Source organism: Eublepharis macularius, chromosome 11 (assembly GCF_028583425.1).
Source record: "Eublepharis macularius isolate TG4126 chromosome 11, MPM_Emac_v1.0, whole genome shotgun sequence".
Lineage (NCBI taxonomy): Eukaryota > Metazoa > Chordata > Lepidosauria > Squamata > Eublepharidae > Eublepharis > Eublepharis macularius.
Window position 1 is genome coordinate 65,665,632 of NC_072800.1, and position 15,817 is coordinate 65,681,448.

Genomic DNA, 15,817 nt, shown 5'->3' on the forward strand with positions numbered 1-15,817 from the left:
GCCTATAAGTCTATGAAAATGACCATTCTGAATCCAGGAATGCACTCCCCTTTTCTTTCATAATGTTTTAAAGAATGTCTTTGCTATAAGTGAAGCTTGGCTAAAGGATAGCCCAGGGATATGATACAATCTCCTTCCTTGGAGATTTAAATCTGGACAAATTTCTCTTGTGATTTAATGATACATTGGGTTTCTTAGCTTTTCTTGTTTTGCTCCCCATCCCACACTGCAGGTGACAGTGGCAATACGTGTGTGTGTGGATGCAGTTAGTAGTAGGATTATTTTATTTATTTTATTTACTTTCGATTTCTATTCCGTCCTCTGCGACTAGCAGGCTCAGGGCAGAAACTGAAAATCCATGTAGATTATTGTAATAATGGTTGTTGTGGGTTTTCCGGGCTGTATTGCCATGGTCTTGGCCCAAGACCACAGCAATACAGCCCGGAAAACCCACAACAACCATCGTTCTCCGGCCGTGAAAGCCTTCGACAATACATTATTGTAATATTTTGGACATATGTCTCAATGGGAGTCATTCTAAAAATATTTTGTCAGCTGCCAGTATATTAACCAGTGTGTGAGGTCCTACCAGGGATACTGTATAACAGCTGAATAGACATGAACTAGTGCAGGCTCAGGGAAGACAGATGCATTTCTCATAGTACAACAAAATAGATGGGAGTTGACAAACTGTAGGTGCCATTAGCTATAACACCAGCATTGGCCTAGGTACTGCCCCTCTGTCCTGGAAAGCAGTGATGTTGTATGATAAGCAGCACTGTCACAGGATGTAAGATTTGGGAGCTGAATTATGGTCAATCTATGAGTCACCAGAAGATGAATTACAACACTATGAGCAAAGCTGCTTGCCATTATTGATGATTTGGTAAGTACATAACCATATGTCAACAACAGGTTATGCATCAGGACCAAATGCTTCTGTTCTAGCTTGTACTCTCAGTTTCAGGCACCATGAGAGTCAGAGATGTAGATAAATTGAAAAGGTACAGCCGTGAGTCCATGATTGACTGCTGACCTTGCAGATAACATTGGAAAACAGGTGTGATGAGGCTAAGGAACCTGCCATTGTCATACATCTGTAGAGAAATATAACTATAAAATTGACATGCTGTAATTTAAGATTAAGAACTGAACCAGATATGTGTTTGTCCGTAGGATTGCTCTGAAAATGATTTGCCTAAGTAAATGTTTTGGAAAATGTTATATTGAAACTGAAAATCCATGTAGATTATTGTAATATTTTGGATGTGTGTCTCAATGGGAGTGATTTCAAAAATATTTTGTCAGTAAAAGTCCTGAGATGTTCATAACTTGGTATTGGACCTCTTGATTGTTGCATGTTACTCACTCTAGGAGAACAACAACAGGTTTAGCTAAAGAACGGAAGCAAAATAAGCTGGATTTGCTGGATAGCCCTAAATTAAAATATGCTATGCATGATTTTGTGTTTAAAAAATTATTAATATAATCAATGCCAAAGCTGTTATAGGTGTACCTCACCTTGTGCAGTTTTTGTTTACCTCCAGAGAGAATTCTAGCAGTTGAATAAACGTTTCTGTTCCAGGAAAAACTTGCAATACCTTTTATTACCAAGGTAGAGATATACAGTATTTTGAAATCTTAGAATTTAGCAATACAACATTATTTGTTTTGAAAAGATTGGTATTTATTTGGCCCCATCTGTATATTTAGCAGAGTAGTAAAAGGAAAAGACAGATCTCTGTCCCCAGTGTTTATTGCCTAAAAGAAAGTAGGATACTTCTTCTGGTTTTGGAGTTAATTTCTTGCTCACTCAATTTACTCAACAGTAAATTTCTTGCTCACTCAAAGTGTAGTTTCCCCCCGCTTCTCGTTTAAAAAAGAAAAAAAACCCTAGAGTACACATGATTTTTTTCATTTCCTTTATTCACCTGTCCTTGTATGTGTCTTAAAAGTTAGTGCTTTTTACTTATTAAGTACCTGTGTTTCAAAGATGGGTGAAGTGACCCCTATAATATGTGCCTTTGCATTTTTCCTGTCAAGTATTTCAAGATTGTTATATTGAAATGCTATACAAATGTCAGCTATCATTATTAATGCTTTTTCTGGATTAAGAGGTTTAACAGGCATAATGTGCTCCATAATGTCATCATGTCACAATCACTACTTTTGTTATAATTGGAGGTGGCAACTGTGGCATTCATATATTTAATTACGTTTTGTAAAGGTGACCAGAACTAGTTTATAAAATTAGTGGCTAAATCAATGTTTACAAGTAGTACTGCTCTCTACTAGAATAAGGGGGGGAAAGTGGAGGAAGTCACAAAGGCAGCAAGCCTAAGCAGGTATATTCAGAAGTAAGTCCTATATTAAGTGATACTGACTCCCAGTGTTCTTAGGACGGCAGCCAAAGTCTAGCAGAGACACGAGGTTATGGCTGAGAGCTGTGCTGAAAAGGGTAATGGAATAAATAAAAATCTACATCATTCTATATGTTTCATGAGAACTATGACTGAGAAGGTCCTTATAATGAGATTTACTACCAGTTTATAGAGGCTGCTTATGGAGATCCCCCCCATCCTAATGACGCCAGACTAACTTTTTGGAAACTTCTCGTAATTCCTCAAAAAGACAGCAGTTACTGTCATTCAAACTGTGCTGCTTGTGTAAATCTCAAAGCACCGTTTCAGTCTAATGATAGGATTGTATCACTGAACGGTGTTAGCCCTGCTGCCAAGGAAAAGCTTCTTTGATCCCAGATCCTAGTACAAAGACACAGATACAAAGTCACACTGGTTTTCACGTGTTTTCGGTTGGGGAAGGACCTCTCTAAGTGGTAGAGCGTCTGCTTGGCATGCAGAAGGTTCCAGGTTCAATTGACATTAGCGAGCCACTGCCAGACTGGGTAGACAGTACTCACATTGATAGTCCAGTGGTCTGATTCAGTATAAGGCAGCTTCATGGGTTCGATCACCATGCAGTAGCTTATGAATGTGGCCTAGTGTGATCATTGAAGTTGCTGCCACTGCTTCTCAAAATTAATGTCTACAAGTCTCAGACTTTATATATATAATAAATGTATAATATCTAAGAATATATTTTAAGATTGACAATGCTTTTCCTCAATACTGTTTCCTCAGCTGTAGTATGTTTCTCACACTTTTCGTAATTTTTTTCCATACGTGAAATATATACAGATGTTTGGGGATGGATGGACAGATCTTATTAAACATCATCAGTAGTTTACTAGTATTTGTAAGAATGAATATACATGACAAAGATAAAACACAGTGCAATCCTATGGAGAGTTACTCCAGTCTAAGGCCATTGACTTCAATGGGCTTAGACTGGAGTAACTGCATAGGATTGCACTGTAAGAGTATCCTAGTTTTTATATAACTATAAATAAAATTTTGTAAAAGTACTTGACGGGGGATTGAGGGTAACACATCTTTTAAAAAAGGCAAGATGGGATAATATTTTCCCAAAATGTAATAAGGTAGCTATTGAGATAGTGTTGAATTGCAAACATAAGGTCATAGCAGTTGGGATCTAGCATTGTTACAATTCTGGATTGCATTGGCAACAAATTGCATTTTAATGTATTTCTATAGAAAATCTGTGCTAATAGCATTAAAATATGCTTACCAACTCAAAATGATTGCAGTGCAAGCACACACAGGCTGTGTATGTGATTATTATAGCGTGGCAATAACAGATTACCATAGGAAAGAAAACCTACGGAGAGCTTTCCTTAGAAAAGCATTATAGTGACTTGGGGGTCTGCTACCCAAACAACTAACTGTGCTAGCGCAGACTTCTTTCCGTGCAGTGGTGCTTGTGCTGCTACAGTTCTTGGAAGGACAGTTCTGTAAGTGTTCTGTTTGCAGCATTCATACACATGTGTGAATAAAGAACATAAGGTTGTAGAGCATATTGGTCTGAAGCATAATGGTTTGGATCATGAACTTTTAAGTGATCCAATCCATGATGAAATAATGGATTTGGAAAGATTTTCTGCATTTTTCAATATGATTAAACAGTTCTTTGATTAATCTAGCAATAGCAGTCAGTTACGTGCAATGCTTCTCCTTTTCTTTACACCATATGTTTAGAACTGCTGTGCTGGAATATAGAAGGAATACAGATTATTTTAAATGATCTCCTTTGTGATGCCTGTAGTACAAGAAAATGTGGTGGTCTACGAAGTACAAGCAAACCAGTATAGAGATCTATGGATAAAACATTTCTGCCATTATCTGCCATAGACTGATCTTTGGACCCCCCCCTCCCTTTACACTCTCACCACTGTGAGGCAGATTTTCCCACCAAAATTCAGTTTCCCTGCTTTGACTGAGCAGCCCCAAGTAACTTGTTAATATTTGTGGTTTTGAAAATCTGTTTGTCCCACCCTGATATGCAGATACAATTTTAGCTTGATGAGGAAAAGCAGGAGCCTTCTTTCTTTTTGTTGAAAATGGTACTGGGCACTGTATGAAGTTAAAAAAATAACTTTATTTAACAGGCAGGGATTGAATAAGTGTAGTCAGGGAATGAAAGCGTTGAGGTAAAATTTTGCTGGTAGTACAGAATACACTTTGAATAAAAGGCATAGTTTACTTGAAGCTTAGTTTCTTATATTCTGGGTTCTTAGCAGTGAGAGGTGTTTTACTTAATATTTTAATTACAGCAACAGTGTTTCTTCAGAGAGTTTTTTTATTGACAGGTCAGGTTTCCTGGAGTTAGTTTAAAACTCTTTCCCCTTTACAACAGATACTTTGTGTCCTCCTCAGAGCCAACCCGCATTTAGAAACTGGGCAGGAATTAATCTTAGAAGATATGTTTCTTCTTTCGGCTTGAAAGGGAATCTCCACCTGCTACCCAATCACTCTTGCCCAAAACACACTCCCAGTTCTATGGTGTCTATGTCAAGCAGGCTTCAGCTTCTGCTGACACTTATACTAAGAATTCTTAAATAGAATTCTTCAAGACAGTGATGTTACAGTTAAGGCAAAAGTTTCCTCTTCCCTCACTCCAGAGGGTAACCTGTCTGACCTTCCCTGTCAGTCTCATTCACCAACTCTCTGAACAATCCTGTCAGAAACCAACTGTCATCTGTTCAGAGGAGAGGGAGCAGCCTGTCACTCAAGCGCCCCATTCTAAGCAAGAGTTAACTCTTTCCCTCACAGCTCTCTGATTGCTGTACTTAGGAAACCTGCTTTTAAGTGCCACCCAACACAGCTGCCTTATGTTGGTCCATCAAGGTCAGTAGCATCTATTCAAATTTGCAGCAGCTTTTCACATAGCGGTCTCGGGTAGATGTCTTTAACGTCACTTACTTCCTGATTCTTTTAACTGGTGATACTTGGGACATTCTACATTCCAAGCAGATGTTCTATAGTTGAGCCATGCCCCCTCTTCTAAATTTAGGTGTGTTTCACTTGAAATAATATGTGTACTTAACTGCTCATACAAATGGTCTCATTGTGACATAAATGTGACAAATAAATGACAAACAAAACTGTGTGATTGTGAAAAGGAGATACATAAATTCATGGGAGCAGGGTGAAATCCAAAGCCAAAAAGCAATGCTGAAGGGAAATGACAGTACTTCCCTCTGTTATGTGTTACATTGCTCACTCAAGTAGCATGAGCTGTTAAATGTGTACACCCTCAGCCAAAGGTAAAATGAATCATCCAAACTGAAAAATTCTAGGGCAGATTTTGACTTCATTGTTAGAAGAACTAATCAGTGAATCAGTATATGGAAATATATAAACATTTTGCACAGTTGATCTGTAATGAGATACTGATATATAATGAGCTACTGACAGCTTCAGGCCCTTAAGGAAAACAGTAGATAACAAGCAGGGGACCTGCAAGGACTAATGAGGGGCATCCCACTATTTCCTTTTTCCCCGTTCCTGAAAGCCTTCCCCTTTCCTGCTTCATTCTCTCCTTCCTACCCCACAGGCCAACCTATCTTTATTTGCTCCCCTGTATTCAGTTTTCCCTCCTCCTTGGAAAACTCTGCACTCTGGTGGTTCAGCTGGGCCCAGTTGTGCTGTGGAGAATCCACAAGGACGTGGGGGGGCACTGTGACACCCCCCACTATTTTTTCTTTCCTCCTAATAGCCCCCATATCCTCTCCCCTTTCCCTGCTTCCTCCTTTCCTTCCCATCTACCAGCTTACTTTTTATCTGCCCCTCATCTTCAGCTATTTACTCATTTATACCCTGTGTTTTTCGCCACAATGGGGCCCCCAAGTTGCTGTGACGGATTGCACGTTTTCTTTCCCAAATTCCCTTATTGACGTTCTTTTAAAAAATCATAATACAGAGATTGCAATAGGCAATTCATATTACAAGAATATCAATGCAATATAATAACTGAACATAACAATGTGCTAGAAGAAACTAACACTGGAAATAAAAGACATTACAAAAAGATCAGGAGAGTTTAGCTTACTAGTCATATGTAAGATCCCAACATATTTTAGAAGGAGGTGAGAGCCTGAGGGACATAGGAAGGTGGTAAAATGTCATGTTTGCTGAAGTCAGCAGTGGAAACCAATTTTGCGTGAATGTGGCATAGGAGTCCTCTGTATTTGACTGTTTCAGACCTTGTGAGATTTTCTCATATGTAAAAAACTCCTATAGTTTTTTGTGCCATGTTTGAATAGTGGGAGAACGACCATCTTTCCATTTAGCTGCGATGACCATTTTGTTCCTGTCAGCTTCTTCCCTTGTTTTGCCCATTTCTCTGTTTACTGACTGAAAATAAGCTTGAAGAGATCCTGTTTTTGTCGGAGAGGGTTTACTCCCCCCCCCCCGCTTTCTTCATCTCTTTTAGATTATTTTTTGACTTGTAAGGGTATCAGTTGATCGATACAGGGGTTGAGGGAGCTCTAGCCTCTGGTGTCTGCTATATTCACTCATAGCGCCGCACCCCCCCCCCATCCTACTGTACGTTTTAGAAGCCAGGAAGTGCTGTACACACAGCTGCAGGACTGTTAAGGGTTGATCCTTTACGGACACAGAGAGCTTCGAGTGGCAGGCTGAGAGGAGGGTATGTTTTCAGCCCTAGCTGAGAGGAAACAAGTGTGAAGAGTTGGAGGAGATGGAGTCCTAACGGAGAGCAGTTTTAACACTAGCAGCGGAACTGGTAAAAAGTTGGCAAGGAAGTTTGGGAAGTAGGTACAGATTCCCAGTTGAGCCAAAAGGGATAGGTCTTCTAAGAAAAGGAGATTTTTCCCTACCCAGTCAAACAGGGAGGTAGCTCTGAAGAGTGAAGAGAATCCTGGACCCTCATCTCTATGTAAGGTTCCTCCTGAAGAAGGTATCCTTGAATCTGAGTGACGTAAATAACTACCACCCAGTGGCCAAATTTCCATACTTAGAAAAAGCACTTGAACAAGCAGTGTCTGTGCAGGTTTAGGAAGTCTTGGAAGACAGGGATTATTTGTCTTTCAAACCAGATTCAGTCTTGGGTTTTGGATGAAAACAATCTTGCTAACCCTGACAGATGATCTTTGCCAGAAAAATGACAGGGAAAGTGCTTCCCTATTGATTCTCCTAGATCTGTTTCTCAGTAGCTTTTGATGCCATGATCAGACATGATATCTTTCTGGAGAAGCTGACTGGGTTGGGGCACCATTCTTTAGTGGTTCCTCTTTTACTTCCAGAACGTGGCGGAGGAGGGCTGCTGTTCCTCCTTGTGGCATTTGTTATGGGGCCTTCAGGGATCCATCTTGACTCCCGTGCTGGTTAACATCTATGTGAAACAGCTAAGAGATACCACCTATGGGCTTGAGTCTTGCATGCTGCCTTCTTTAATTTCCTGTCATTGCTAAGCCAAAATGTTTCTTTTAACCCAAGTTTTTAACAAAAAGTCTTCATCTTCTTTAGCTGGGGGTATGGTCTGCTTTTAGTCTATTTCATAATCATCCTTTATATACCTTTTAGATGTTTTATACCTTGACTTGTTTTATGGCTGTTTATGATTGATAATTTTATATTGTTTTAATGATTTTATGGTATTAACTATCGGCCACCTAAAGCAGGTCTCTGGAGAGGCAGCATGTACATTTCTAAATAAATAATATATTGCTGATGAACTATTATGTGGTGTTTTAGACTATATGTAAACACTAGTGTCAGTGGTTGGTATAGCCAGGCACATGCAGATGATGTGGTAGCGTCCTCAACACTCAGTGGACCCCTTTGCTAAATTTGCTTCTCATTGTTGTCACTGTAGCAAGTAGGGTGACACTTCCCATCCTGCCACATCTTAGTAGTTCTGCTTGCTTATTCTTGCATGTACGTGACTTAGTTAGCCCAGTTATACTGTATTGCGCTCTGACCTTTGATCCCACAAATCCCTTTTCTCGCTGTTGCTGCAGCCTACTCCCATCCTATAGTAAAAGACTGTATGCGTATGTGTGGGGTGGGGGGTTGGAATAAGCAGACTGTTAGCTTTGGTGAAAAAGAGGGGCACTTATGGTACAATCCTAAGCAGAGCCAGACCCAAGTCCCCTGGGGCTTAGAAGGGTGTTTCTTTGTTTAGGATTACAGAGTCGTGGCCTAAGAGGTGGATGCGCCTGAAAGTGTTCACCCTCCCTCATATTTTAAGGAACCCACTTATGGCATTTAAAGGAAACTGCTGAGGGCATCTTTCCTAAGAGTGCCCCTAAACTTAGAATCTGTGTACCAGTCGGTGTTATTCTTTTGTGGGCTGTGGTACTATTTGAGTGTCTGCAAGGGATCAAGGCAATGCTGTTTATCTGTGTCAATGCAAATATTCAACTGATAGTTTTTCACTGCAAAAGATCTGGGAAATTTTGAATGTCAAATTTCCATGCAGTATAAAAGACCAGCATTTGGTGCAAACACATAGCACAGTGAAGCAAATGGTCTGTTCAGCAGACAGAATTTGCAGAGTAAAAGTAGATCTTTCCTGTAGAAATATGTTTATCCACACAACACAGGTTGTTGCAGGATTTAGACAAGATTAGTTGATAATGAGATTAACTATACCAAAAAGGCATTGACAAAAATTAGTTTTGAATGTCATGCTAAGAAAGCTGATGGGCTTAGAAGCGTAACTCTTCTTAGGATTGCACTGATAGTTGTTTTAATGAATGTATAACATGAGTAAAAAGATAAGTTTTCCATTTAGAATAATCAGTTTAAGGTTTTTTACATACTTAAAACATTTTTATGCAGTGTTTTACTAGCTTGTGCGATGCTGAAAGGAAGCCATGTGGAAGAATTTAATTTGAAAATGTATATGGTTTAAACATCGCCAGTGATCCAGTGGGTGTTTGTTTGAATATGAGGGCACCTCTTTTAAATGAGAAAAGCCAGTCATTTTATACAGTCATATTAGCTTCTTGCTCTCTCTCTCACAACCTCTGCCTTGACTATACACATGAGTCAAATCACTGAACCTTTCTCAGAACTGTAGGCTGCTCTAACAGAGCACTAGCTTTCATCAAAAATAGTCAATTAATAGCTGGGTCAGACAACCTGAATATAATCAAAAGGAACTGTGCTTGCATTTGCTTTTAATGATCCACACTAGAGAAATCCCTTTAGAAATCTTATGCATTGTATCACTCTGTTTGGTAATTTCACCAGTGTTAATAAACTAGGAACCTGTTCCAGCAAAATTAGTATTACTTTTGCTTTCCGTAAACAAGTCAATGCTTTGACCTGCATACTGCGATCCCATTATGGTTCTACCCTCCATTGAGGTTTTTCTTTAGAAGAGATCAGCTACATCTGTTTAGAGTTGCCTTTTCTCATCCCATAGCAGATCAGTCTTTTCTAACTTGGATTTTCATACATTGTGCTATAGAAGATAGAAATTCAACTTCGGCAAGCTTTCTGTCTCTCTTAGATTTCACAGATCAGATCGGCCAGTCACTGATGGCTCAATGACACTGACTCTACTTGCTTCTCTGTGGGATACTATATTTTTATAATAGCATGTTTGGGGTAGGTCATCCTCCAGCATTATGAAAGGGTGCCAGTTTGATGTTTTGTTACATGCTTCAGCCCTTAAAAAATGAGCCTCTGGAAGAAATGGACCTCTTTGGCGCTCTGCCCTCTTGACTTCAGCTTATCTGTTGCATTAATAGAGGAAAAAGGAAACTCTGAAAATCTGCTTTGAGGGCTTTTACCAGTAACAAACCAATGTTTATGGTATTATGCGCTAAAAGGCAGACAGGAAGGGCTTTTGTTTAATCAATAATGTATGCTCCAGTTAGTCCTATCCTCTGGACATCATTAAACATGTATTTTGTTTCATAACTGATGATTTTGGCTGACTGGAGCTTATAACTACATATCCTCAAGCCTTTGCTTCAATTCAGATCTGCCTGATGGTAGAACTAGGCAGTCAGCTATGTTTAGTGTTAATATGTAAACTTAAAAATGAGAATCTGAGTTAATTGTGAATGTTAGGGATTTACTCCTTGCAAAAACTGACCTTATGCTTTTGAATATGACCGCTGATAGCCTTACTTGTCAAAAGATTAACAGGAGCTTACCAGTATATTATTTTTTAAAAATAAACTCTCTATATTAAATTAAATTGCACAAGAAGTTTTATCTAAAGTGTAAGGATGTATATATTCATTAAACTAATAATGTGATTGACAATTAGGCAGAACCGCTTGGTAATTAGACAGGAGTTGGACCAATTAACGAAATGAAATGCCACACCAAACATTTGCCATTACTTCCTAAGAAAGCTTGTCATTCAAATAAGTGCATTTTCACAAGTTACATGAAAAACACCTTTTAGTTAGCCTGTATGTGGTGGGCACATATGAATGTCTAACGGTGCAGTCCTAAGCAGAGTTACACTCTCAAGTCCAATGATGTTAAAGGGCTAGAAGAGTGTAACTGCTTTGGATGGCGCCATGAAGTGCCTAGAAAGGTAATTATTAAAAAAAATATTGGTGCATTTCTACTTCAGTGATCCTGTTCTTGCAGTCAGAGAGAGAATATTTGATCATTTCGTTGAATGGCTGATGGGGATACAATACCCAAACTATTTGTCTTCATTGAAATTTGTTCTGAATTGCAAAATATAAAAACATTTTTGTATAGCATTCATTATTTATTTGTCATGTGTTGCTTTTCTGTTGAAAAGAGTTCTGAATTCCTGCACTAAGGAAGTTAGGAATGTATGCATACAATTATTTTCTGTCATTTATTGTGCTTCCAAGATTAATTTGTATTCATAATCGTGTGCTAAAGGCAGCAGCATCTGCCCTGAAAGAGCCTCCTGTATGGCAGAAAAAGGCAGAGCCTTCCACATTCTCTTACTGAATTCTCTTATGGATTCAGCATATCCTTGTTCATCTTCATGCGTTTGGACTTCCTAACATTCCAGAGAGGCTTACTGGGTTTTCATCCTGTTTAGCATAACAGCGCTTTCATGTATTCCTTCTCTTGCTTATTTGGTTTGATGCCGTTCCTAGTGGCACGACATCAGTTTCTGTATCCCCAATCTCTCTTGCAATTCCATTTCCACTTAGTCACTCTGTGGAGCCTTACTGAATCTTTCAAGGACTTTTCCTTTTCTTGCTTCAACAGCGGAAGCTCATCAAGTATGGAGAGAAGCAGATATTTCACCCCTATCTTTTCGGCATCATTGTCTGATGCTCTGTGACGTCCAAGGACAGTAAGGCTTAATATTCTTCCCTTCCCATTTGTACCACTGCAACAGCCCACAAATAAGTAAGGACTGTAGTTGTGAAATGAATTTTCAGCCTATCGAGATGTGTTTATTAGCAGCTGTTCTTACTCTTTTTCTAATACTAGTTACAGAATATTCTGTAATCATGTGGGCTTGGGACTATATATAACAAAAACAAATGTAGAGGTATGGGGGTGGGGACGCTATACACAAAGTTAGGCAATTTAGGCTGTATTATCTTGTCATCTTCTTTTCCTTCTATAAGGCCATAGGTTTTGTGTTAAGTCCTCAGTATGCACTAGATGATGTCTTGGATGAAGTGCTGTCCAGATCTTTGTAGTTACATAGAACAGACTGGACAGATCTTTCAAGAATATTTAGTAAGCATCAGCACCTGGGAAGGTTTGCCGACATATTTTTATTTCCTTCTAAAGTATCCCTGTTAGTCTGTGCCTCTCTGCTGTTTGATGTGTTCAGTGAAATTGGTATGGGAATATTTAAGATCTTTTTCATGCTTTCTCTCCCCAGCATTCACTTTTTAAGGATAAAGATAAGAAAAATGGTTTCATTGAAAGGCAAAGTTCAGACCGTGCTAGGCCTTATAGAGCCTAGCCAGCTTGGTTTCACCATGACCCATGAACACTTGACGATGAACTACAGTTGCTGTTATTACCCACCTCCTTCAGGCCAGGAAGCATTGTCTGATCAACCCATTGAAATGAAAAATTTGTTTTGGCTTAAGCAGAATCCTTACAGTCATAAAGAGAATCTTCTCCTGTGTCAGGAGACGGATGCGGTGAGGGAAGAACTGTTGCGCTATAAGGCTGCAGGTGGTGGGACGATAGTGGAAAACACAACCACTGGGATCAAACGAGACTTGAAGATGCTTAAACAGCTTTCAGAAGAAACTGGTGTCCATGTTATTGCTGGAGCTGGTTTTTATGTGGATGCCACGCATTCTACTGAAACACGAGCAATGTCTGTGGAGCAGGTACGTATTAGAATATACTAAAAGCTGGGCACTCCTTTTGGTAATCTCTGACTAAACAAAGCAGTCTAAACCAGCAGTCTAAAATGGGAATGAAGAACATGTGCAATACATGGTAACATATTTCCCTTCCTCATCCCAATTTGATAGCTACTGTGTAAATAAATGAACGGTCATGGTTGTTAAAAAATGTCTGTTAGTTTATTATATTTCTGTAAAGGGTCTGTTTGGCTTCATGCATTGTGTGGAGGATCTCTGTGTTGTTTTCATGTATTTCCTTAACACTGAAGTGCCTTCTATATAGAAAATCCTTTCTGTTTGAGATTGTTCATACTATATACCTGTGATTCCTTGGCTTAATCATCAACCAAAAAGGAGACTGCAACCAAGATCTCAGAAGAAGATTGAGACTTGGAAAAGGCAGCAATGAATGAACTAGAAAAGATCCTTAAGTGTAAGGAAGGGTCACTGGATATCAAGATCAAGATAAATCATATTATCGTAGTCACCATTAGTATGTATGGACGTGAAAGTTGTACAGTGAAGAAAGCTGACAGAAAGAAAATTAGCTCATTTGAAATGTGTTGAAAGAGAGTTTTACTGATACCATGGATGGCCAAAAAGACCAATAAGTGGATTCTAGATCCAATCAAACTTGAATTCTCCCTAGAAGCTAAAATGACTAAATTGAGACTATCGTACCTTGGTCACATCATGAGAAGACAAGACTCACTTGGAAACGCAATAATGCTAGGAAAAGTTGCAGGCTGTAGGAAAACCCAAATGAGATGGTTTAACATAAAACAGGAAGGTACAGCCTTCAGTTTCTAAGACCTGAGCAAAGCTATTAAACTTAGGACATTTTGGAGGTCATTAATTTGGAAGTGACTTGATGACATATAATATAGGGGTGTGCACTCCAAAAAGATTCAGGTTTCCCATTTTGGGTTTACCCAAAGTGGGGGAAAAAATTGGGAAAACACAGATCCCAAGGTGGCAAGCCATTTTGGGTTCAGGTATTTAAACCACTCTGTGGTTATTAAGGAAGATTTGGCCATTGTTTCCAATGGGAAATGCTGCTCCTGGCTATCTGGGGGCATTTTCATCCCTAATAACCCCAAATTTGCAGGGGACCCTCTCCTAACCCTCCTCTCACAACTCCCTATTTCAGGAAGAATGGACTTTGTGGGGGAATGTTATGCCCCCCCCAAAGAAGGTGCTCTTATCCACCGCTAATCTCCATTTTTCCCTACAAGGACCAACCTCCACACCAGAGAATCACACTAAGAAAAATTTAGAGGCACTTCCTTTGAGGGGCGATAATATGCCCCCCCCCCCGAACTCCAGTCTCCCTGAAACTTCAGGAATCTTGAGAGAACAGGTAGGAATAGGGTCCCCTGCAAATTTGGTGCATTTTACTTGCAAAACTGCCACCCCCAGCCACCTAGGGACCCCCCCCTCAATTTTCCCCATAGGGAATAATGGAGATTGGTGGTGGATAGGGGCACCTTCTTTGGGAGGCCATTACATGGCCCTCTGAAGTCCAATCTCCCTGAAACTTGGAGGGTCTTGAGAGGACAGGTAGCAGTAGATCCCCTGCAAATTTGGTGCATTTTGCTTGCAAAATGCCATCCCCAGCCACCTAGAAAGCCCCGCTAGCAGCAGAAGCACTGTTTCCTCTTGGCATTCCTTAGGAACAGCACGGGAAAGCCTGCTTCGTGCTACCTGAAGCTTAACGATGGATTCTGGAATGCTTCAGTAGCTTCAGCAATGTTGAGGCTGATTCTGGAATGCCAAAACATCTGAACCGGGCCCGATCTGGGTTAAAAATCCAGATCTGAAACCCGAAGCGCACTTCTTTAATATAATATACACACAAGATTAGTATGATTTTTAAAATTTGTAATCCAGGAATTAGTAGCTGGAGCTTTTCACAGTGTTAAAATCAAAATACCTGTCAGTCTGACTAATAAAAAGAGGTACTAATTATCATATTTAACTTCCAAAGGAGTTAGCGGTGTTAGTCTGTAGTTGCATCTGATGAAGAGAGCTGTGGTTCCCAAAAGCTTATGCTACAATAAACTTAGTTAGTCTTAAAGGTGCTACAGGACATATTTAATTTATTTGGCTAAAGCTTTACTATAGCCAATTATTAGAATCCATCTTTAGTTTTGTAAGTGTAAGAAGAAAAAGGTTCTAATAACTACATGATTATAAAGAAGACATGTATTGAGCATTCCTCATATGCTAAGACTTTTTTTAACCACCTGTACGTTACATCCTAAATAGCATATCATACCTTTCTCAAAATTTTGTTATCTGCTTCTTCCCCTGGTGTGTGAGATAATGTTATGAATAATTCCTTTTATGTGTATTTGGAATAGTATTAGGCTCAATACCTCTGCTTTTGGTTTAGAAAATAAGAGTAGTTTTGTACTAGTGGGAGACATTAATAGAGGATAGCCCTTTTGTTCGTCTTTTTCTCTTCGTGTATGGAATTGATTCACTTAAACTCTTGATATGATGCTGTATGAAGAGAGCTGTTAATAAAAAGAACATTTATTTTCCCTAGTTGACAGAGGTTATTGTTAATGAAGTTATCAATGGAGCGGATGGAACCAACATCAAGTGTGGTGTAATAGGAGAAATTGGATGCTCTTGGCCTCTAACAGAGAGTGAAAACAAAGTACTTCAAGCCACCGCACACGCCCAGTCACAGCTCGGCTGCCCTGTTATAATCCATCCTGGCAGGCATAGTGATTCTCCTTTCCAGATCATTCGGATTATGCAGGAAGCTGGGGCAGATATCTCCAAAACGGTCATGTCTCACATGGACAGGTAAATGAGCTACTCTGCAGTTACTGGGTCTTAAAAAAAAACTTTACTGCCTCTAAAAAACACACCACAGTGTGTTCCAACCAGGTTTAATTGTCCTTAACACTGAGCGCTGTCTCACTTTTAGGAACTGCAATGTTAAAATGGTGGCAGTTTTAGAAATACTGCACTTTTTACATCCTGTTCTTACATCCACTTATAGATCCTGGAATCAATTGAGCGGGTAACATGCACTGAAGAATGTTTAATCCTGATGAAGTCAAAGAAGTTAGGCCATCCTGAATG

The 15,817-nt window shown here is 39.5% G+C and overlaps 1 protein-coding gene across 10 annotated transcripts in view; it reads left to right on the top strand.

Moving 5' to 3' along the window:
- PTER (phosphotriesterase related) overlaps positions 1–15,817 on the top strand; it is a 30,908-nt gene that overhangs the window by 2,828 nt on the left and 12,263 nt on the right. For 5 of the 10 annotated variants that reach the window (XR_008597826.1, XM_054991161.1, XM_054991158.1 and 2 more), the window contains exons 2-4: positions 11,607–11,694; positions 12,238–12,700; positions 15,270–15,535. Coding sequence is in view for 9 of the 10 variants with exons in the window: in XM_054991161.1 (XP_054847136.1) it covers positions 11,672–11,694; positions 12,238–12,700; positions 15,270–15,535 (752 nt within the window). In the remaining variant the exon portion in view is untranslated. Of the gene's footprint in view, positions 1–11,606; positions 11,751–12,237; positions 12,701–15,269; positions 15,536–15,817 lie in introns of those variants that run through there. The other 5 variants (XM_054991165.1, XM_054991162.1, XM_054991167.1 and 2 more) reach the window with 2 other exon arrangements.